General features: G+C 37.4%; 1 protein-coding gene across 7 annotated transcripts in view; it reads right to left on the minus strand.

Annotated features, from left to right (window-relative positions):
• Window positions 1-23,010, minus strand: part of LOC124272488 (arf-GAP with GTPase, ANK repeat and PH domain-containing protein 1-like) — an 88,215-nt gene extending 65,205 nt beyond the window's left edge. For all 7 annotated transcript variants that reach the window (XM_046707684.1, XM_046707682.1, XM_046707680.1 and 4 more), the window contains exon 1: window positions 22,707-23,010. In XM_046707684.1, coding sequence (XP_046563640.1) covers window positions 22,707-22,881 — 175 coding nt within the window. In that variant the 5' untranslated portion in view covers window positions 22,882-23,010. The remainder of the gene's footprint in view (window positions 1-22,706) is intronic.
• Between the last annotated feature and the right edge of the window lie 3,038 nt (window positions 23,011-26,048).

Raw genomic sequence — 26,048 nt, forward strand, 5'->3', positions numbered from 1 at the left:
TACAGGACTCAGTCTAAAGATGGTTCATATTTTTTCTTATTGCCATAACATTTTATAGACAGCCTCTTATTTCTTTTCAAAATAATGTTAACCATACATCATCTGGAATTCATACCTTCCTCTAGAAAAATTGTAGACACACTTGATTTTTAAAAAAATGACATTGGCAAGTTAAAGCTTCAAAAGTTACTCAAGTTTATAGAACTTCACAGAAATGGCCCAACAAAAACAGACACCATGAAAAGCAGAACTGCTGATCCCACTAGATAGTTCCATCAGGCTGAATAGAGGCTGTTTCCAGCCTAAGCAATAAGTCTACTTGAGTTCACTATTGCCCAGTCCCTCCCTCGTTAGGCAGTAATTCATTACCAACAACATATTTGTGTATTATAATTTCTTGACATTCGTGACTCAAAACTCTATAATTAGTACTTTGAAGTTACATACTGAATAGAATATTGCTTTTTCTTTATTTATCAAAGGATATCTTATTGCAGAATGGAAACAGAAAGGTTTCTGAAGCTTTGATACATATACAACATACTGTCTTTATTGTTCGATGAAAGAAGAATATCACCTGATTATGAATGTTTCTTTCGAGAAAAAAGCAAACAACACAAATATCTTTTGTTTGAAATCCTAAATCCATCTGCCCTATTAGTAGGAAAATGAGAGCTATGAAAAGTTTTTTGTTGTGGTAAAGTTCATTACAAAAACTGAATGTCTATATCATATGAAGAAGCGAACGAGCTAAAACATGACAAGCATCTATTGCATTCCTGTCTGTTTCATTGTATATTTCTTTCACCATTATTAGAAAATGTAATAATAAAGAAGGCATGTGAGAATACAGACGATGTGTGAGCGAGTGTGTGTGCGTGTGCGTGCGTGCGAGCGCAGCTTCATTTAAGTGCTGTACCGCTAAAAGCAGCATAAAACCTAAAATATTGGAAGGGTAGCTCCTATGTCACGATGGTTTCCAAGGTTTCCATTCATTATGGGAAGTACAAGGTGCAAAACTTCAATTACATATTAAAAAATATATAAAAATATATTATAATATCCTTATGAATATTTTGAAAATGAGGAAATCATGGGGGGCTTGACTTCAGTCCTGTTGCTTTTTACACACACAAAAACCCCTCTAAATCTGTTAGTTTTAACATCAGAATTTTTACACAAAATCCATCCCTTTCTACCTCAATTTTGAATGGTGCATGAACCCTGACACACACTAATCTGGAAAGCACTGGCAATTCACCTCCATCTAACACCAATGCAGGGTACCGGACATGTGTTCCTGGTAAACATGCATTTGTCACACCCAGGATATCTGCAGACATAATGTCATAAAGATGTCGTTCCTAAAGCTAGTCCATGCATAGCTGTCCTTTATGATTGTGGTTGTAGGTCTGAACTCCTCGTACTGTTTCCATGTCATTATACTATGTATACAACCTGATTAATTTACATTACTATAGTCATATTACTAAAGATTAACTATGGTAATATGAAGAATTTAGTGGTCCTTAACTTCTTTTGGGTAGAATACTGCTCAGGAAATACTTTCAAAAACATTAGTGTGTAGTCACATCAATCATGAATTGAAGTACAACCTACTTGGGAAGTTCCATTTCGGATAAGGCCTCCTTGTGCTTACTCAACATGTTACAAGTAACTATAATCAGCAGATTACTTTCCCTGCTACAGATCCAAATCTTAAAATAGCTTGTTACAAACAAAATAACCATACTATATGACAACAGGTCTAACTTTATTAATTTCAAATCACTGATATTCCTACATTAAAGATATTATAATGTTGATGTGATGATAACTTCTAAGGCAGAAAGCAACCTGTTAATCACATTTTAAAGAATACAACTATCGCAATACATGTACTATTTTAAAAGCACATACTCTTATCAATGAAAAATAATGAAAACAATTCACCTTATCTGTCATTTACTAATTGGTTGAAGTTGGAGTAAAAGACAGAATCTGACATTTTGCTTTAGTACTGCTTGTATTTACAGTCGGTAATAGACCTGTGAAGGTCCAGGTTAGAATATTGATGTTCAGTAACCCTTGCTTGTCGTAAGAGGCGACTAACAGGATCGGGTGGTCAGGATGGTTGACTTGGTTGACACATGTCATCGGTTCCCAGCTGCGCGGATCAATGCTCATGCTGTTGATCACTGGATTGTCTGGTCCAGACTCGATTATTTACAGACCGCCGCCATATAGCTGGAATATTGCTGAGTGTGGAATAAAACTAAACTCACTCAATCACAGTCGGTAAATCCAGTCATAAATACATAATAAAAATCCATTTACCTGTTTTATAACAGGGATGTCTCACCTGTGTAAACTACACTTTCAACAAGGCAGCGTTTACAGCTACTATAATATCACTTAATATTTGCATAAAATATAATAGGCTGATTTCTTTTGGATCTTTTTATATATGATCTCTCTGATATTCATCATAAACTGATTGATGTTTAGTCCACAATCATTTATCTCTAAGATCTATATCAGTAGCAAGCCGTAATCTTTCAACATTTTGGGGCAAGACAGTCACAAATAAAAAAATTGATCTTTCGCTCTTTGGGCAGACACTAATGACAGTACCACAGAGACAATCTTTAATACAGTAAACTTTGTTTAAAATCAACCTGGTTATTACAAAAAAAGGTCCAATTTGAATTAAGGCAAATGATAAATCTCTGCAAGTACAGTCTCCCTAACTAATAACGAACTGTAGGATTTAATTAACTGTTTTTTTTGGTCCGACCACTAGCTAGTATAAGTCGAATATACATAATGAACTACTGTTATAACTAAAATTAATGGTCCCTTTGAGTTGAGTATGACCACAGTTTACTCTACATGAACTGAGTGAGTGAGTGAGTTTAGTTTTACGCCACACTCAGCAATATTCCAGCTATATGGTAGCGGTCTGTAAATAATCGAGTCTGGACCAGACAATCCAGTGATCAACAGCATGAGCATCGATCTGAGCAATTGGGAACCGATGACATGTGTCAACCAAGTCAGCGAGCCTGACCACCCGATCCCGTTAGTCGCCTCTTACGACAAGCATAGTCGCCTTTTGTGACAAGCATGGGTTGCTGAAGATCAATTCTACCCCGGATCTTCACAGGTCCTACATGAACTGGAGTACAATAAGCAATTTGAACATTTTATAAGACCCATGCTTTTTTACCAGTGGCGGAAGCTGGAAACTTTGCTATAGAAATATTATAAATAGTTCTTAAAACCTGTAGCTACAATACAATCCTTAATAATACAGTATCAATTTTGGTTTACAACGATAGGACTGGAATCATACAAGGGGGAAAATATACCACTCAAAGAAAGTGAAGAACTCCGAAAATATTAATATTGTAGTTAATCTGACGTGCATGATACGACTGACTAACTTTAGTAAACAAAGAATCAGGTGTTATTTAAAGTCTTTTCGGTATATTTTATATCGGTATATTAAGATCATTAATCATCATTGTGATGACAGAAACGACTGTTTAAATTACTACACACTACATGATGTAATGCCTCATTATAATGTCATTTCTATTCTCAATCTTTCTAATCACCACATGCTCCAGAGGAGTTTCAAAGATATCTGAGACAAATTCATAAAAAACAAAATTAGGTCGGACAGAACATACAGACCAGTAAGTTTAGAGTTCATTAACCAAAATGGTACTAAAGGGCCGATCTTATCATATGATGTATATACACCAAAAGGACCTTATTGGTAGTCTTTTATCATCTGTAAGATCAGATGGTACAGAATGACTGATGTTAAGGGGAACATATATAAAGTACAGATGGTGGATAAACCAGTATCACATGTGGCTCCTGAAAGCTTTCAGATGCTCAAAATAAAGAGGATTAAACCACTATGGTGTACGACCTACATGGAGTACGGGGTCCAATAGCTGACCAATGTACTGGTCTCCCACAGTTGAGAACCAACCCTGTTTAGTAATACGAGATGAAGTACATTTTGTTTCTGAATAATTTGAAAACTGAAAATTTCATTTTACTCACATATCTTTGTTTCTGAATAATTTGAAAACTAAACTTCATTTTACTCACATATTTGAGTTCGAAACTAAACATCAATGTTCAGTCTACTTATGATAAATATGACATAAAAGGATATAAAGGATGCTCTGATTGAAATATGATACTCCAATAATGTTAATCAACACTAAATTATCATATGGCTATAGCTAATCTGTGAGAGTAAATAGGTTCGTTTTAACTTCTTTCAAGTAGTATACTACAGATGCAAACATCACTGACCTCAATAAGTTTGAAACAATGGATCATTATCATGGAAACTTAAGGGGTTTTTTCACAAAAAGATAATTATTTCAATACACAGGCTCAATGTCACTCCCCTGCCTCACAATCAAAACTCCCAAAAGCCATTTAACGCTTAATAGTATTCTGCTATGGAGACCCCCCTCAAGCAGAACCCACGTGAATTGGCAAGCAGTGGAGCAGAAAATGTCTTCTGATATACTTACAAGTAACACCCGTTCCATCTGAATCTCAAGGTCCTAACCTACAACATTCCTTCATTTGTTAACGCACCCACTCACGATGTGTAGCTGAAATCTTTGCCCAGCAGTCACTTACATTAAAACAAACCCATGAAGCATTCAACAAAAATTTATTCCATAGCCAGGGGTGGGAAAACATTGTCATAAATAACCTGTGTCTGGTCATTATCTGCTATAGCACATCTTCACTGTCCTTGCCAGTGAACCTGAACTCTGACACATCAAGGTCAGCTGATGCTGAAAATCTAGCTGCCAACTCAAGATGGTATCTTGTTGTGACTTTCACTTAAATGTGGAGTTTAGTGGTATTCTCACAGGCATCATTATACAGGCTTCATTACACTTTGGAGCTAAATCGTAAGCTATCTGAAACAAACACTCTCAGCCCAATGAAAAACAGCTTTATGACGCTATCATGATATACGACTGACAACTGACCCACAAAATTAACCCAGGGAACAAACCTACTGACGTTTTTTTAGAAAATCTGTCACCATAATCTCGGACGGATGGAAGGATGGACAGAGCTCAAAATTATATCCCCCTCACACTTCGTGGGGGTATAATAAGGCCAATGATGTGTACCACTAGTGAAACCCAGAAGCAAGGATATAACAAACCGAGAAACAATCACAGAGATTAGAAACCATATAAGTTTCTGGCGTAGCAAATGATGCTGAAAGGAAAGTAAATACATCTTCTTACCATTGCTGTCATGGTTGTTTCCCATTTCAAACCCCAGGACCTATGACAAGGATATGTAATTGCAGTAAGGGTGTCTGCATATGATAGTAACCAAGATACCTGCTTGAGTCATACCTGTCTTACACCATGAGGTGTTTCACACCACAATGAAGTAACTCAGGATCTCAGTGATCTCATGTACAGAAACTCACTGCAAGCTTACAGCGGTGTCTGAGTATGCTAACTAATGGAATCTTTGATTGGAAAGTTTGCCACAGTGATTTCTAAATTTAGTATCAATATTCATAAACTTGTACCTATGCAAAATACATCAACAGAATAAAAGTTCAGCATCAACAATCATAAACTTGTACAAATACATCAATAAAATAAAAGTACCAACATTCATAAACTTGTACCTATACAAAATACATAAAACAATACAAATTTAGTATCAATAGTGTTTCCTCCAGAGCGTTTTAGAAGGGCGCTGCGCCCTGCCCTTTTTTTATGGTGCCCTGCCCTATTTTACAGCGCCCTGCACTTTACTTGTGCCCTTTTTAATGTGTCTTTGTACTTGCGCAATTTTCCGGTTTTTAATATCACTGACACTTACCTCCCCTGGCGGAAGTGGCGAATGTTGTTTTCATAACAATTATCAAATGCGTATTTATTTGTAAACATTTAAAATGAAGACATTAAGGGAGCTGACAATAAATGAGGCTGAATCTTATCATTTTGTTTGGGTTTTGATTGTGGTTTGTGCCCTTTTCAAACCAGGATGCCCTTTTCTGTACAAACCTTCACCCTGCCCTTTTGTTGTCTGGAGGAAACACTAATCAATATTCATAAACTTGTAGCTATACAAAAAACATCAATATCACAACATACAATGCAATCCTTAACTTAAACTCTAAAATCAGTTCACTTCCGAAGATTTATTTAAACCTACTCTGAAGCCACTGTTCAGCTTGAAACAATATTAGTAAAAAATCCCAAACTGGAATAAAATATTTCCCAACATAATTTAGTGACAAATGTAAATTGTAATAGCTGTGTAAAACAGAATCGGGACAGTAAGTGTTGCAGTAGGTAAATCTGTTTCAATATATCTGAATCATATTAATTTCATTCCAGCTAACACTTACTGTAAGGCTTTAGATCTAAAAAAACATGTCTAGATATTCCAAGGTACTGTATCTCCAACATCAGTGGGGCTCATTTAAATTTCAATGCAGTTACTTGTTTCTATCAAACCTATACATTTTCAGTGATAAAGCATAAGTCTAGTAATTCTGTTTAAACACAATTCAAACGATGACCGTTCCAATATACCCTTGGCCCACTTACAACAGACACAGGGTCATGGCGACCCACAGATGAGGAGCCAAAGCCGTAAGCTAGATTTAATAATGAATAATTATCAAGCTCTTCACTTCGGCCCATGACTTGTTATACTCGCTACCAAAAATACAAAATCAATATATACATGATCGGTATTTGATCGCATATCATATCTATTTTAATTTTCATACAACGATAATGGTTAACCATCTCCGATTCTGTGTATGGAACGTAATCTAGCAAAACATGTATATCCACGAATCCATCATAAAAGAGAATTGCATCCTTACTAGAAACCATTACAATGACATGGACTTGGACTCACGGATGAATAGTAACTTAAGATCAATACACTGTATTTCCTTACAAATGGATGTACATCAGATCTTGGCACGCAAGTTTGTTGTAGTTTTTTGTTTGATAACAGATCTTCAGAAGTGAGTCATAAGTGAGAGAAGAAAACAAAAATTATCAACTCAATGATCTGGCCAAATTTTAGAGTAAAACTGAGCATCTTGAGTGTAATAATTATTTATATTTTTTAAAAAACAAACCACAATCTCAAAATAATTTTGCATGAATGAAACGAAAAATGAGTGTAAATTTGGAATATATCAAACACATAATAAATATAGCAACGAAAAAGAAACATGATGGCCTTGTCTAATATAATGATAACCTAATCTTTGGATGCGTTATTCCATTAATGAGTTTTCATCTTATATTCATGAAGACATTAACAACCTCAGACAAACCTGTTAATAGAATTATGGTTAAAGCCATTATTAGTACTATTAGCACAAGGTATTCAGGTTTACAAATGAGCTTGCATTTGGATAATTAGTACCATGACTAACAACATAAGGCATCTCCTGATATAGTCCACCAGGTACTGTAAACAGAAGGCCTGTTGGCTACTGCCAAATTGTATCCCTCTGCTTGCTTGGTGTCCTCCCATAAGAACTACATCCAATAAGAACTACAGCTTAAAACAACACATGTTATGGTCCAGTGCACAGATTAACTACAGGCTGTCACCTGCGTCTGCTTAATGGATTTGCCCAACAGAAAACAAATAAAACATATGTAACATTTTTGCTGCTGCAGTTCATGTTGTTTTTGATAGTAAATAGTTTGCCTTCACAAAATGTAAATTTGCAGTCTTCAGTTATGATTGAACAAGTTCCACATCGAGGTGTTTGACATTTTGTTACACTGACTGATAAACCTTTTTTCATAGTATCACTTATATACAAAATTGGAAGATTTGCTTTTATAATGGGCATAATTGTACAGTTATTAGGATTGTAGGTACAAACAAATGGAAGAATGTCCATCTCTGTACAATTTATTTGTTTTTTGTTTTCATAAGTGTCTCTCTTGGGACTTATACTGCTTTATGAACAGCATTTTCAACTACCTAAGAAGATATGTCTTATATATCTATTACATATTACATATTGTCACTAACTGTAATGTCATACGCATGATGACGACATACTACTACCATTTTGCGTCGCCTATGACGACACTTAGTTTTTCACTGGACACATGAAGAACCGTTGAACGGCGAAAGATTTTGTGCAGATAAAGTCTGGAGTTTTATATATAGATGTATACAGTTCATCAATAGATAGGCTTATATATTTAGTGTGATAATTTAGTGTCACTTTCATCCTCAGTGTTCAGTCTGATCCATGTAGAACTAGTTTAGCCCAGCTTCAATAAGTAGCCAACTGCATCAAGGTCCTGGGTTGCAGTCTAAAACTTAAAATCTCATTCGTTTATATTTCACCTCACCTCACCTCAGTATACCTTTACCGTTACTCCAATATACTAAGCTTGGCTTCATTCACTAACTACAACATACCCTTCTCTCTTGTCCTTGTCAATAGGATTTTAAGCATGTAGTTTTTCTGGGAGAGCTGATGGGCTGTGCTCATTACATGCCATGGGGGTGCCTCTACTCAGATAAATTAATCCCTAATTAATCCCTGTAGTTAATTTGGGATGTAGTTCAAATGGGATGTAGTTCTTATGGGAGTAAACCGCTTGCTTTTGCTAGAGATTGTTTATTTCTTCAATGCAAAGGAAAAAAATATTGTCAAAAACAATGATGTTATATGGTTTCTCTTAACAGCTGTGAAGTCAAACAAGATCACTCCAAGAAGTCCTGATGGATTATATGGATCTTGAAGGCCTAACACCTTCACATTGATAAAATTGTTCAATCCATAAACCATAAAGACTATAAATGAATAATATTAGCATTAAGATGACCGCAATTTCCATAGTAACATAAGACAAAAGACAATCGTAGTGCAAAGATCACTTTGCTGAATGGGATCCTCAGCCAAATTTAACAAGTGGAAGTCACAGTGGCTGAGCGGGTTAGGCGGCTGACTTTGTGTGCTGGTGATTAGGGTATGGGTTCGAATCCCTCATGGGGCTCAACCCAACAAAGGTACTAGAATCGGTAGTTTACTAAGAAAGTGTAATCCTAAATATAACATATGTTAAATTTGACCACTTTCTAAATGGCATTGTGTAATCACAAATTTAACAAGCTTCACGACACCATCCGGTTACATTGCAACACAATCAACAAAATCACTTGGTTTGACCGCTGGGCTGATTGGGTTGTTTCTGGTTGCTATGGAACCATTCTAACACGGACGTAACCTTGGTACTACAACTGTCCATGTTGTTATTAATGTCATATATATTAAAGAAATTATCTCAGTAATTTTCAGTGAGCATCATTATATATCTCTGATTGGCAAGTTGACACAATTTGTCCACACTTCTCTTTGTCAAACAGGCCATGGCAACGTGATGTTATCACATACCCATCACAGGTAATATATCAATTATGTCATAACCTGTTCATCATGTTATCTCACATGATTTTAAGTGAGTTCTTTACACTGACGGATGAAAGTCATCAGGAACCCAACATTTCTCTACATTCATTAATAGAAAGAAGACTATGGTTAACAAATAGAATACTCAGAAACTGGAATAACCCATTACATGTCCACCATCAAATTAAGTTAATATTGCCTCATCAAGGCTAAAAATTACATACCTAATTCCCTCAGGACAGACAATCAGTATTTCCTTGCAACTCAGACTAAGTAAAAAATTATTCTTTATAGGCCATGGAATAAACTAAGGAGAACCAATCAATCTTCAAGTGTGCTAAATTAAGTATCAACACCTTTTGATTTGGACAAAACAGAAGGTGAACTTAAGATTCTCACAAGCATCAACTCATGTTAACCCATTTTTGTTTTAGGACTTTACTTTCATCACAGACTTAACCACATTACTGAAACGCTTGGGAGTTTCCATAAACAGAATGATGGTTGACCATTTCTTTGAACCAGTGTCTTAAGAAAACTTTAGAAAGGTAACACAAGACTGCCATTCTCTAACCCCTGTGACCTCCATCTTTGGATAACACTTCTACACTCAGAAGGGGTAACCTGTTTGTTTACACCACTTGCAGTTTCAACACAGAATAGGGGCTTATGTTGGTTGAATCCATTACCTTAGGAAGAGTTTTGAAAAGTGACACATGACTGCCACTTACTGGTGTAAAGCCCTCTAAAATCCCATCTTCAGACTAATGCCTTATTTTCGTCACCTGAAGTTAACCCAACACTCAAAATGGTCATTTGTTTGCAAAAAAACACTTTTTTTTCAGAAACCTTTGGGAAGGTAACACAAAATTGCCAATTACCCAATGCTAACCCAATGTTAACCTCATGTTGGCTGAACACTGAACTTTTATCACCTGAAGTTAACATCACTGCCCTCAAGAAACAGTAGAAAGACAACATGAGATTTTGACACCCCACTCAACTAAACCCTGTTAACCCCATCAAATGAATCGTATGGCACTACCTCACCTGGAGTAAACTTGACGAGGTCAAGGTATGGGAGCAGAGCCTCCACAATCTCCAATGGTTTGTGACATGCCAACATAACTGTGGTATCTCAGATATGCACTTGACCCAGTCGACACAATACACATTCTACTGGACACAAACCTGTCAGTTTGACACGGCATCGTTATGTATTCTATCCTTCCACTATCCTCATGCTCATGTTCCATCTATATCCACTCTGTTTACACCAGCAGTGTTATAGTAGGCTTGTTTTAATCTTGAATGTCTGTGCATAAAACAAAGTCAAACTACATGTCAGCTTGATCTGCTACAACAATGATGGATGCAACAATACAAACACAGATTTTATGTTTCATAAAGGAACACTTTGCCAACTTAGCACAACACCCTGTTAACAGTTACCATCATTGCTATGTTCATGAAATAAAACCTGTTTATTATTATAGGATGTTATTGTTGTATATGTTATATTATAGGATATTTATATAGCGCACATATCCACGCAACTAGTGCATTCTCAAGGCACTGGTATTTTTCCCCTCGATCATTGGATGTCAATCTCAACGGCACATCGTATTATCAATCTCAACTCCCTGGGGAGTATACAACTCTTGCTGCCACTAGGCGCACCGAGTTATTGTGGCCTTCTCATCCTAACGAGGTACCCATTCACAGCTGGGTGGACTGGGACACATTGTCACAGTACTTTGTCCAAGTACACTGCAGTTGCTGTACCGCAGCAACTAGGTGTTTGCACGTATTCATGTGGCCACCATCTGGTCATATACCAACAGATTCATTGGTTCTTTTAAGTGCACAGGGTTGTGTACTGTACACTAGGGGTTGTGACAACACTGAAAAAGTCTGCACGCAAAGTTGACTCCAAGGTTTTTACACCCGGTCACAGGTGGGCTCGATCCCGTCACCTCAAGCTTGCTGGATCACTAGCCCGGCGCCTTAGCCAGCTCGCCCACCGCGCCCAATATTGTTTATACCAACACTGCACTTGAAACAATACCCTGTTTATACCAACACTGCACTTGAAACAATACCCTGTTTATACCAACACTGCACTTGAAACAATACCCTGTTTATACCAACACTGCACTTGAAACAATACCCTGTTTATACCAACACTGCACTTGAAACAATACCCTGTTTATACCAAACACTGCACATACACAAACACTGCACTTGAAACAATACCCTGTTTATACCAACACTGCACTTGAAACAATACCCTGTTTATACCAACACTGCACTTGAAACAATACCCTGTTTATACCAACACTGCACATGAAACAATACCCTGTTTATACCAACATATTTGTATATGTATAGATAGAAATTACTATCTGGATTACTACAATTAATTAAAATGCTGAACTTAACTAGGTAGAACCATTAAATATTTAAAATTGAATCATTCTACATCTTAGAAGGTCTCAACCATGGTAATCTTTAAAATTGGCAATGTTTCTGTTCCAGTGAATTATGTATTAGTGAGTGAGTGAGTTTAGTCTTACGACACTTTTAGCAATATTCCAGCAATATCACACAGGGGACACCAGAAATGGGCTTCACACATTGTACCCATGTGGGGTATCGAACCTGTGTCTTCCACATAACAAGCGAACGCTTTAATCACAAGGCTACTCCACCACCCAAATTATATATTACGTATTGCTAGTGTCAACATTTTAAAAATCTATCAAAATTACATTAAACAATGACACTCCTATCCACACTGCAATTCACGTAAAGATTTCAATGTTTTCACACAGCGCTTGGTTTACCGGTATATGTATGACATCCAGTCATAATAATGTCCGAAGTTTGCTACACTGCACTTTTCACTGTACAACAGTAACAAACCAACATGTTACTAGTAGACATGCTATTGACCCTGTATGTATAGTAGCACTTTATATCAGTTACAAAGTTGGGCCATCACTTGTCCTCAGCTGTTGATTGCAAGCAGTGAGAGTGAAACGGAAAGCCTCACTTTCAAAACAAGGGCAACAGGAAACATACCACACTGTCCATATTGTTCAAACCAGCAGAACTTTAATTATAACTAATAAACATTGTCGGCTGTATTGTGTCAGTAGCCTTGGAAATTTGAACTCAAATTATCTTTTTATTGTTTCTCTTATTCTGCAAACACAAATCAGATGTTCAGATGTTTTAATGATTTTGGCAGTGACCGAGAACAAACTTTCTATTTCTTTGCTCCCAAGTTCTAATTATTCTGCTTTTATAAATAACTTTTATAAGTTTTAATGAACCATTACCCATAACGAATATACTGCTGTTATACCAACAGTATGAGAACCATTACCCTGTCATTTCAGATATTATTTTCAAATGGCTGAATCAGCAAATACTGTAATAATCATTATTTGGGGGTGAGGTGGGGATTAGTGCATAATCATCAAAGTTATATTGCTGAGCAGGGTTTTACCTCGACTCACAAACATGGGGGTCCCGGGGACCCCTAATTATTAGTTTAAAGGGTCCTTGCAGGCAAATGAGGGTCCTCTGAAGTAACGGTTTAAAGAACTGTATGTTTTGATAATTTCTTTAGAGTCTAGAATGAATCCTTTATCATGTGGACAGATGGATGAAATGAAGCAAGTAACTGCTCTGAAAGAAACAACCAAACACTTAGCAGAGTCATACATGTGTTGTGGGTACAGTGAATAATATTGTGTGTCTCTCTGGATTCAGTGGATTATTTTTCTGTGTCCATTCTCTACATTTGTGCGTATTGGACGAACATTTGCGTGTCACGTAAAACCCTGTTGCTGTCTTCTCAACATAACTAAAAGCACTGGGTTGTCATGGTATCCAACTTAGTTTGTTGAGTGTGCCTGCATAGTATCAGTCACTGGTTTATCTGACCCAAATCATGTACAAGACACAGTTTGAATACTGCTGAGTCGGATAATTAACAAAACAAAGCCCACACCAAATCTCGGGCAGACAAACAGCGAGGAAGATGGGTAGAGCTATTTGTTGACTTCAAAGAACCCCCAACCAATCAGAACATCGGTATGGAGTAGATCTGGTGTTACGGGAATTACGTGCACATGAATAATAGAGAGATATATTATGACAGGCTGACACTCAGCTACATCATCTACATGTGTGTTAGCACAAGCAAACATAACCACATGCCTACCACACAAGATTTAGTGTTGGAAACAGCTGTAGCCTGGGCACTGGAAGAGAGGTAGGAATTTCACAATAAAGCCAGGAGAAAGAGAAAAAATTCTAATGTAATTCTATAACATTGAGTAAGCAGTATATCAAGATAAATATCAGGAAGCATCAAAACATACCGTCAAATAAACTCTACACTCTTCATATTGTCTTTTTACACAAATATCACCTAAAACCAAAATAATGTCAAGGATCCTAATTGTTTTTAACTTTTATTCAATCTAATTTTTCTCATCACTTCTGTTGTGTCAGCTTCCTGTGGCGCCACTCTGTTACAAGTGGACAGCTTGGTATTTATTTATAGCAGCCAAACTTGCATAAATGTCTTTCCCAGGTGGCAAAACATCTGTTATTTGAAGCTTGTGCTATCACTGATACTATTCTCCATGGCAAATGGGCTCACACCATATTGATTAACAGCTAAGAAAACATGAACTTCTCTCCACAGTACCGCCTTTGCTATAATAAAACCTGAGACAACCCCAACAAGACAACTCCAAAGGCAAACCCTGCAATTATCTGACACTGCTGTCCAGGTGTATATTATTCCTTACCACAAAAGTCCCTTCTTTGCAAATGATAACTCTCCTCAATTCTATGTAAAAACTTATTTTTTAAATATTACAAAATTTAATTTCAACACCATTCATGAAAGAAAGCGTAAGAGAACTATGTTCCATAATCTCAAGCCACAAATAATTATCACAAATAACAAAACAAAGTAATATGTTTATACATGAATAAAATGTATCTCGACCTTATTTTAAAAAAAACTATTTTCAGCCTTCAGGAAATGTAAAACACAGATGAAATCTGCTTGTTTTTCTCATCATCTATCCCCCAGTAATCCCTGTTTTCAGGAAGCACGGCAGTTAAAGCTGGTTACAGCTTCCTTCCTATGTCAAGTCTTTATCAGACGGAGGGCTAACTGCTGTGGACATTTCCCTGTATAAACAGAGCTCCCACCAACTGTTTCACGGGCAGTGGTTAACTGCTGTCAATAATGAAAGTGTAATACGGCCAGTTATCTGCTATCAGGCACATCTGACCAGAGATATCACATAGGAGTGGTATACCGGTCAGCAATACAGCCATAGCAGCTGGCAAGGATAATATTGACATATCAATTTAATACAGACACGCCAACCAGCACACAAGGCCAGCTAAAGCAAAAATCATGCTAATGCAGGCCAAATATTCCACGTATTTGATAGATATTATAATCAATTTTGAAGACTTAAATCTTTAAATGTCAGTAGCCTGTTCTTGAAGAAGATGCCAGATCCTCGCATTATTGAGTGCTTGAAGAAGTAAATGTTAAACAGACACCTCTACAAAGAAAATCACAAAACTTGCTTCAGTCAAGTTACTCATTGTTATGAAGATACATACATGCAAAAGAGACCTTGCCAATATTCTTTTATTCCAGAACAAGTGAAAATCTGAAGAGACTCAATGTTTTTTCCTAAAAGATGTAATTCTATATAAATGCGGTACACCGACTACCTGAACATGTCCGAATCTATTCCTTATTTTAAATCCAACAGCAACAATATTTGTAACTGAAACACTCCAGATTTCCAAATCACAATAGCGCCTATTGTCTTTAAAAAGTACACAGTTTCTCTTTAAAATTCCACCATAATACAGCATCCATCAACACCAATAACTGCTACATCCATAACATTCCTGGGCCAACAAGAAAATATCACCAATAAACGGCAATAGTGTTGATAGACAGGAACTGAGAAAAGAATTCCCGACTCAACACCAGACTGGTGTGACCCAAAGCATACCAAACAGCACCCACAAACCGTAACATGATGGCGACCAGGGGGCCTTTTAGGAATTACCTACATGTGAGGAAAGCCTGGAGAAACCACAGGTAGGCTATTGAGAGCGCAGCAAGGGAGAGGCCATCATATCGAATATCTAAATAAGCAGCGAGCTCTCTGATAGCTGCACTCTGGGACTTGGTAGAGGGAACTAAAACAGTGGCAGGACCTCAACATCAATACACTGGGTAATTGTAGATGTGGGATTCACTTGTAACTGTCAATCTAACTTATTGAAATGTTGCATTTGGAGTTAAATTTTCATCCTGACATCTCGGTCCAGATGGCAAAGCTTAGCTCTATATATACATCTTGGCAATGTTTGTTCTAAAAAAGCAAAACTCAATGCATCTAATTCCCTTCATACCCTCACAGCATCAAACCAACCTGCCATCATGGAAAATTAACAACTATAAAATCTACACAGCATTACCAATGAAATATCGCTTCTCATCTCCAAAGCAAAAAGTCGAGCGAACATTCCTGAAATAACTGGTAAGTTTGTGTAGACTTGCTAGCCCGACAGCATCTAGATGAGGGCAGGTTTTCATACCCAGATGATTACGGAGATACTGACTGCCATATTGCCTGACCCTAGACAACAGGGCGAGTTTTTGTCAGTTCCTGCTGATGCCTGTTTCCCTCATCAAGCTGCCTCCACTGGTGTTCAGGGTCCTACTCACAGCCCTCAAGTCATGTACTCTCACTTGTACAACATACTCGGGGCTACAAACATCAGAGTAACGACTGCCGATGAAGATATGTCAGGGCACAAGGCTCCAGGCTGTTGTCAAAATATGCCTAACTCACACCAAGGTGCACATGTTGGATCCCAATTGTTCAGTACATTTAAGGAAAGGAACATGCTTGTTAGGTCACTGTGACTAAACTGTTGATAACATTAGCAGGGTTTCAGTAAAAGCAGTACCTGCTAACGTATCACACTCACATGCATACAGGCTGAAATACTTCAGTCAACATCTGGGCTTAACACAACTCAGAAATATGCTTCCAGTGTGCACAAATGTACAGAATTGACACAGAAAAAAAATCGTTTAGTGCATCCCAAGGGATGCTAAATCTGGGGATGCACAATGATATTTATTTACAAAATTCTTGACAAGAAATGCTAAGGGCCTGTAAATAAGTAATTATCAAATCTTAAAGTTTGATTTACAACACTATTTCATGCCTTTACAGCACCCTGTATGTCCTGTAGGAACCCTTGAAATAATTTATTGATGGTCCCCTGGAGACCTTGTCTTATAGGTCAAGGTAAAACCCTGCTTTACGTTCACACAGGTAGGTCATTACGAATAATATCAACTGAAGGTAAGCTGCTGTAGGAAGAATCAAAATGCCTCGTTCACCAATGATTACATAGACAGTTCTGTAATCATGCTTACCTAGATTCCTAAGCCAGCAGGTCAATAATATCCAGATGCTGACGATACTGATGATGGCTATAAGAGGATGATATTTAATGATAAACTAATACAGATTCTCCATGGAACTGACTGGTCAGATGGTAGACAGCATAGTAGACTAATACTTATGTCTCTAAAAATATACAGCACTGATTGAAACACGCAACATAAAGTGAAAATGTGTCACAGTAAAATTATATATTTAGACTTGCAGCATTGCCATGTTATTTTAGTGAGTGAGTGAGTTTAGTTTTACATCGCTTTTAGCAGTATTCCAGCAATATCACGGAGGGGGACACCTGAAATGGGCTTCACACATTGTACCCATGTGGGGAATCGAACCCGGGTCTTCGGCGTGATGAGTGAACGCTTTAACTACTAGGCTACCCCACCACCCCTGGAAGAAGGAAAGAAATTATGGTTCGAAGACCATAACTGGCATAACAGTCTCTGATTTCTGTCACTACTTTGAAAACCTGTGTCTAGTAAAATTGTTTGGTCACGTTAACTCTGATACATTAATTCATAAATACCACTTCCCTGAAAACTATGCAGCAAGCCAAGACTAGTAGCCTCATGACTTAGCTACAAACACCTTAAGTAGAATCCAACCAACTAACAACTCATTTCATTATGAGAGCGATTTAGTTATAGACAAATAGCATAAGATAATTTTCATGGTTATTAAACCTTTTATAGGACATTTCTCTATATCAGTAGCATACTTAAAAGAATGTATGACTACCATAGATTCGTGTCATAGATTATAAAGCAATCTGAATCAATGAATCTATTAATCGTTTCAATTGTCGCACCTCTTGAGACTAACGGACAAGTAATCATGACAAACCATGGTTTTATAATTATATACAACCAAGAATTTAGAACAGCCAATTAACTTTAATTTTTGGGAAAGTTCTGAATCTGACTTAATGCTGTTGTAAGCTGAGCCAGAGCATTACGACCCATCTGACTCACGACGTGATTCAAAATACATAAACAAAAAATACCTTGAGCAACATTCAAAATTTCTAAAAAAAATACCTCTAAAACCAGATGCCTAATTCACATTTTACACACTGAAAAGACGATCTCACATTCACTAACAGATTTTTTCATTTCCGTTTTCCCTCATATCTATCTCAATGATAATTTCAAATCTGAGCCTGTTTTATCATTCAGGAGCTGTGGATTTCTCCTCAAAGCCAAGCCTTACCAATACATGTGGTAAGATACAGACCTGGCATGGATCCGAATAAATACATCATTTTTGTAAGATTGTGTGCCTTATCATCAAGAAGGCAATTTGGACTTGAAAGCATTCATACACTTGCCATCATCACTTGTAAGATCTCGAATGACAAACAGAACACTAGTGTTATTTAGTAGTGGGTATACACTGATTCTGGAATGCATCAAACCAGATTCTTGTCTTTATCTGCCTGCCACGCCCAATAGATGCGACATATTTACAGACAATGTAGACAGATTATGCATTAATGCATTTATACACAATACACTTGAAAGCTTAGTAGTTCAATCTGTACTGTCTGCCACACCTCCACCAGAGTTTATCACGGGAACATCCGCCTCTCAAGTTTTCATTATCAAATATGCGGGGTTAAAGATTTCAGATCCAGACTGGTTCATGTTTAGGACACAAACAGTCATCCAAAATGACCTGAGGTGAGGTGAAATTGGGTTTAATGTCGTGCTTGAGAATATTTCGCTCATATGACGATGTGCATGTGTGTGTATGTGCGGCTGCTTGTACTAGCCCAGACTGAAGCTGGTTTTATAGTGCTAGCCCACTGAGATACCATGCTGCAGTGAAGAATGAATACCCCACTCAGACACATTATACTGACTCCGAGCCGACCAGTCCTTGTTGTACCCATTAATGCCGAGCGTGAGGCAGGGACCAACAAGTACCATATTTTAACGTCTTTTGGCATGATGCGGCCAGGGATCGAACCCGCTCTCCGGGCAAAATGACCTAAAGAAAGGGGAATGGTTTTATGCCGCTTTCAGCAATATTGATGCACACATTCTATAATGTTATTCTGGATACACTTGATCGCATAGAAACAAACTAGCATGACTCCTTTTGACTCAATAATGATTTTTGTAAACAAAATAGAAAACAATCCTCCGGTATCTGTGCACATGAATATTGGGGGTACACTAGTTTCCCAAGAAGTTTGAATTGAGTTGGATATGGTCTTCAAAGTCACAATTATTTGCTTGAACCAGTCCAATGTACAAAAATAATCGTGACTTTTCAAACCATATGGTACACTTAATGTCGTGATGCCATTTGTCTCCAGCAAGATCTCTGCTAGACTTCAGACAGATTGTCATCTAATGGATTAAGAGGAAAGCAGCTTCATCTAATATAGGGCATTAAGAAGCTTTGGTCTTCCTTGAACTTATGTTGTTGTCAGTAAGCATTTTCTACAGCCTGTACACCATGCCCTATCATGGACAGTCCAATAAATAGCGAACGAGTTCAAAGTTGAAGATACATTGCCATTATTTCGTGATTTCCGAAAATATATTATACCAGATACAGAGAGGAAAACACAAACAGGGCTTGTACTGTTTTTTGTTTTAGCAGCATTCCAAAATGGTTGGGGGCAATGAGACGGAATTCTCACATTGTACCCCTATAGTGAATAGAACCTTGTCCTTAGTGAGATAAGAGCTCACTTCGACCTGTAAGCTACCCCTCCACACCCACTGCCCAACAAAGAAAATATAATGAGGAGATGCATATATCATCTATACCATTTTCATAAAAGGGATGACACAAACAAATATCTGTAACCAGTAACTACCAAAGGAATACATCACATTAAGATAGCAACTGTCACGATTAATGTCAAAAATTGTATCATCAAAGGCATCATTAGCAATTGGTCCTTACTCAATGCTATTGTAAAATTCATAAAGCGGATCATCATGATAACACAGCAGTGAAATAATTACAAACAAATGCAGTGGTTTACTATCAACATGGGTTTCTTAATTACACAGCTTGTACCATTCCCAAAAATATTGTTACTCTTAGTTTACCAACTCTTAGTTACTATTCACAATGTTCACCTCTCTAACATTGTCTCATAAATTGTATCAGCGAATGGAAATAGAGTTGACATGGACCTTTCGGTTGTTAATCTGTCAACGCTTCAGTAACAAAACAAGTAAATTGACTGAACAAGTGCTTGATACGATACTCCCCTTACATTGTTACAATGAACTAAAGAACAGTGTATGCTTGCCATCCTTCTGTTTAGTACTTTTTGTAAAATGACAATTAAAGAAGCTGTATCATTGTAGCCCATGAAGTGATGATAGATGCTGTAAATTCCTTACACATATCCAGAGAGTGTACTCAGTGTAGCAAGAAGCTAAATATAACAAACATACTTCATCAAAATGAGACAATCCAAGTTTTCAGCTGAGTACGACAGCTTGCAGATCCCATTATACCCCTACTGTGTTGCCCTTCTCAAATTTACACTAACTTGAATATCATAATGTTCTTCCTATACAGTAATAGTTGTTCACTGAGATTGGCAACCATGCATTGGAGATCACATAACAAACATGTATGTTGCTTTGTGATTAATTATATGTCACAAGTGTAACAAACACACTTTCTTAAACTTAGGGAACAGGCTTTCACCTGTAACTTTTAAGTCTACTTGAATCTTTGAGGAACTGATATGCCACAAGATTTAGTAATGGAGTACCTTGATAATCATGTTATTCTTTCAACATGTTGCCGATCTGAATACATCTTGTGGAAACACATCAACATCAAATGGCAGTGTCACATGTCTTAAGTGCTGACATTAGTATCTCATCATGAAGATATCTTGTTTTTATATCAATGCCCTACATTGCCTAATCAATCACATGTATTTCAGCATCGTGCATGAAGACCTTATGAGGTTCTGTACCTTTATTAGTGAGAAAGTTGACTGGAAGACTAAAGGTGTAATCCCTGCTACTGTGAGTGAGAGAGTTAAGTTTTACGCAGCTTTTAGCAATATTCTAGCAATGTCACGACATGTGACACCAGATGTGGACGTCGCACATTCTCCCCATGTGGGGAATGGAACCCAGGTTTTTGTGTGATGAATGGGTGCTTTAACCACTTGGCTACCCCACCACCCCACATCAGTGTCATAGCCAAGCATAGTGTATGTTGTTGTACTGGTATACAATGCAATATAATAGTACTTGTACCAGCACCTTTTCTGGCAGTTGAAGTAAATAAAGTATGATAAAATGGTTGTGTTTCACTTTCAAACATTCAGTGGCAATTACCTCACTCATACTTCAGAAACATTACCTATCAATGCATGCCCCAATTACTTGTAAATGTCACTCATCAGACTAAAGCCGACATTTTTCTCTCCAATAAGTGCAGTGGCTTGAATCAGCAACTTAACTTACATTACTTCCTTTACCTATATTAACAGTAAACATGTTTCATGTTGATTTTAATTGTTGGGTCAATGAATGGGCATTTCTTTTGAATAACAAAATAATTTCTCACCTGCCAAATGTCGAGCAAATGTTGAAAATGCCATTATGTCATCACATACATCGGTTAATGTCCTTCAGATATAAAGTGTACTTGTATTCCCTCATCAAGAACAATACTGCTCTTGACAAATATATCAAGTTTCATTATGAAAAGGAAAAAGCATTACCAATATTATTTGGAATCTCATCATCAATTTCAAACAGGGAAGTTCTATTCCCTGCACATTGTTTGATATCATGCAGGAAAGGGTGTGACTTGCGTAACCACCTAATTATATACATATGAATAATATGATCTACTGGTAATTTACTTATTACAACAACTAAAATAATGAAACATAACAAATCAACAATTACATGGCATCACCGTTTTTCTTCATCACTTCAGACAATTAAAATTGTATTACCAGATACCTGGAACATAAATTACACAAACACAATGTTTTCATACAAGCTTTTTGTGTCACCTCTTCCACATAAGAACCAAATGATTGTATCTTGAAACACCAGTGATACAGCTTTATATTCACAAAAACATGAAAACTAATACATAGAAATTTGCAATCAACTACCAGAAAAAAACAAAACTAAGTGTCCTTGATAATGTTACCACCAAAGACTTTCTCAAAAATGTCTGGATGTAATATTATGTTTTGTTATTTCCTGAATGTACTTTTTGAGACTACAAACAGCCACAAGTTGTTACAGCATCTTTTTAAGTAAAACTGTTTTAATGCCAACCTTATTACCTGATTATTAGTCATTATGTAGAAAATCAAAGATCCATTCCCAACCAAAATGCCTCTGGCATTATTCATGTCTTAGACATCGGAAATGTGAATCATATTATGATACACAATTTGTTGTATTTTATGTAAACACTTGATCATCAGACAACAATTTGAAGCACAAGGTATCAGCATGTCACGTATTCATAAACAAGAGTATTTTGACGATCAAAACAAAAAAGACAACTGTCAAAATGATTTCTCATACAAGATGAGCAGAGGTGTTCAAGGGATGCTAATTTAGGGTTTTTTTGCGTAATATTGACAGCAGCTTTTCCCAATTACGTAGACGCAGTTTAGCAAGGGTTATACTATTATCTACATGACTCACCTTCAATGCAAACCACATGTTCACGTATTTGTTGTTGAATCAACGGATCGGGAATCGCTTCGATCAAGTCATAAATAGCATAGATACTTGGGTGCACGCTTTCGAAGCGCTGGATTTCCTGACGAATTGCCAGCGAGTTGCTCCAATAGGACTGCATTGGGCTCCGGGCATTCATGGTTGATAACTAGGAGAGTCATTTTCTCCTATGAAAATTCATCTTAGGCCAAATGTGCATGTCAAAATCGTACGATAATAACGTTATTCCAAAGACCTTTCCACAAGATGGCTTGCTAAGATATTGACATTGCGCATGTCAGGCCGATGAAAATCTTGTACTACTTTCGCATCGCCATATTATAGCGTTGTGGATGGAAATGGTAAGACGTCTGGGAGACCCTTTCCAATGTAACGAAAACCATGATGCTTTTTTTACAATTAAGTGCACAAATATCATTATTTACGACATAAAGATAAAATGAAATTGAAAACAATATACAACGAAAAGTTATGAACATTATTTGGGGACTGGTAATTTATTATAGGGGGTCGGAAAAGTGTTCCATATATTCTGTTATTTTTGGGGAGTTTTTTATTTTTTTATTATTATTTTTTGGGGGGAGATTGTGTTGATGGGCTGTGCAATAACAAATGTCATATGAAATAGGGGCAGCTAAACAGTAGCCTGAGACAAATATCATCGCCCTACTCCATCCTATTGTGTGTATACAAAATATTAGATCGTAAAATGAAGTTATCCCGGTTGTCTGAACTAAAGATCACACGAACGCACACACACAACTTAACGTCAAACTGCGTTGTAGATGTCCCTTAGGTGAGAAAACAATTGTGACCATAAAGAGATAGATCAGTCTCTCTCTCTCTCTCTCTCTCTCTCTCTCTCTCTCTCTCTCTCTCTCTCTCTCTCTCTCTCTCTCTCTCTCTCTCTCTCTCTCTCTCTCTCTCTCTCTCTCTCTCTCTCTCCTGCTCTCTCTGTGTTTTCATTTTAATTCAGAGTGACTCTGGACAATATCATACTTAGTGCACACTGCAGAGGATTGCGTCCCTTACCTGCTCTATGATCTGATGACCGACGGTTCTCCCCGGAATCGCCTCAGATGGGATCCTCAGCTTTGTAGCTGAGTGCATGTACCCCCGCCTATTAACGGAAACACAGTGACATAAAATTTAATTCAAATCAGAAACCCATGCCCATTGGGATTCCAAGTTAGACCGGGGATCCCAAAAGATGTTAAAATATGGTACTTGTTGGTCCCTGCCTGGCGCTTGGTATTAATGGGTACAACAAGGACTGGTCGGCTCGGAGTCAGTATAATGTGTCTGAGTGGGGTATTCTTGCTTCACTGCGGCATGGTATCTCAGTGAGCTAGCACTATAAAACCAGCTTAAGTCTGGGCTAGTAAAAGCAGCCGCACATACACATACACACGCATGCACGTCGTTATATGAGCGAAATATTCTCAAGCACGACATTAAACCCAATTTCACCTCACCTCCCAAGTTAGAAAATAAGACTAATTCAAATTCTATCGTTGTAAGTCCATTTCTGGTGTCCCCTGCCTAACATTGCTGGCATAATACAAGACACTTGATATGGATGTGCAACGTCTATATTATAATAGAAGTGACTTGTATTACCCTACCAACTTCTAAATGCCTATCAAACATCTGATTGCTGGCATGTTGCCAAAACTACCTAAAACCTGACTCTCTCACGATCTTACTCTCTGACCACCCGTGAAGATCCGGGTTAGAATTGATCTCCAGTAGCCCATGCTTGTCGTAAGAATTTGCACATGTCACCGAATCCCAGTTGCGTAGATCGATCCTCATACTGTTGATCACTGGATTGTCTGGTCCAGACTCGATTATTTACAGGCCGCCGCCATATAGCTGGAATATTGTTAGGCGTGAAACTACAAACTCACTCACTCACTCACTGACCTATTGCAGCACGTCAAAGATGTCAGTCTTACCTATATTAACCATCTTTCTTTGCTACCTTTTTTTACATATTTATAAATAATTTATTATTATGTTCATAAATAAATAATTGTGAAGAACCTATATTATCAACGGCGTGCCACAGTTAGAGGAGAAGCATTTTATGTTCGATAGTGTGAAACGGGATGTTTTTTGTAAACAAAAAATGTCAACACATTGGATGTTCGGAATGAAAATGCAAAATTGCAGTGCGTGTCCGAGAGAAAATATATTCTATCGGGCCTTTATTTACCTTCCTAACCATGACGATGATAAAACGCTGAAATACTCTCAGGGCTCTTTGGAAGACGCATCTGACATAACGACTGAGTGAGTATGGTTTTGCGCCGCTTTTAGCAATATTCCAGCAATATCACGGCGGGGGACACCAGAAAAGGGCCTCACACATTGTACCTATCTCACATAATGAGGTTACTTTGTAACACTTGTGCATGTATGTAAAACCATAATATGTCGACCACGGTTTTAGGAAATTACGCTTTTGATAAACATCAGAGATAAACTAGGCATAAAAACAACAACACACACACACACACACACACACACACACTCTCTCTCTCTCTCTCTCGCTATAAATATATATTTTTCTTTTCTGCGGAAAATGACGTGCCTGTCTCTAAAACTTTTATAGTCTTACTTCAGGTATTACAGATAAAGGGTTATTTTACACATAACCTCGCAGTAAAACCAGTAAAATATGAAACCAACCACGTTTGTACTTTGTGATTCGTTTCGGCTATGCCTTATATATCGAGCTAGTCATTTTCGGTTTTTGTCGTAAAACTACGTCACAGGTTACCTGGAACATACTACATGTATCACGGTATGAATAATCGCAGAGATGGCCCCACGTTACCCCCATTGTACAGATGGAGTTTTAGGCCACAGAATTATTTATTATATCTTAGTTTCGTATGATGAAAATTCAAGTCCTGGCAACAGTATGAGATCAAAGCAGAAAATTGCATTTTGTGGTGTGTTTTTTGTTGTTGAGAATATCCCTGTGTTTGTTTTAGACCCAACCCGACTAAAGTTCGACCTGTGTCCCTTAGAGGGAACGGACGTTATGATACCGGTTATCGTCCTCTCAATCAATCTGGCGCACTAGCTGAGGGAAGCCAGCTTTTGGGAAGCGGTGTACACGAAATGTACATATTACAGCATTTAATATTTAAGTTATGATATATAACGACTGATAGTTCTAAATAAGTATGTATTAGCAGAAAAGGCACACCAGTGTATTGTATCGTCATGAAGTAACTGGGTGGTGGGATAGCCTTGTAGTTAAAGCGTTCGCTCGTCACGCCGAAAACCCGGGTT

This window comes from Haliotis rubra, unplaced genomic scaffold (assembly GCF_003918875.1).
Source record: "Haliotis rubra isolate DU_JTF1 unplaced genomic scaffold, ASM391887v1 Scf17, whole genome shotgun sequence".
Lineage (NCBI taxonomy): Eukaryota > Metazoa > Mollusca > Gastropoda > Lepetellida > Haliotidae > Haliotis > Haliotis rubra.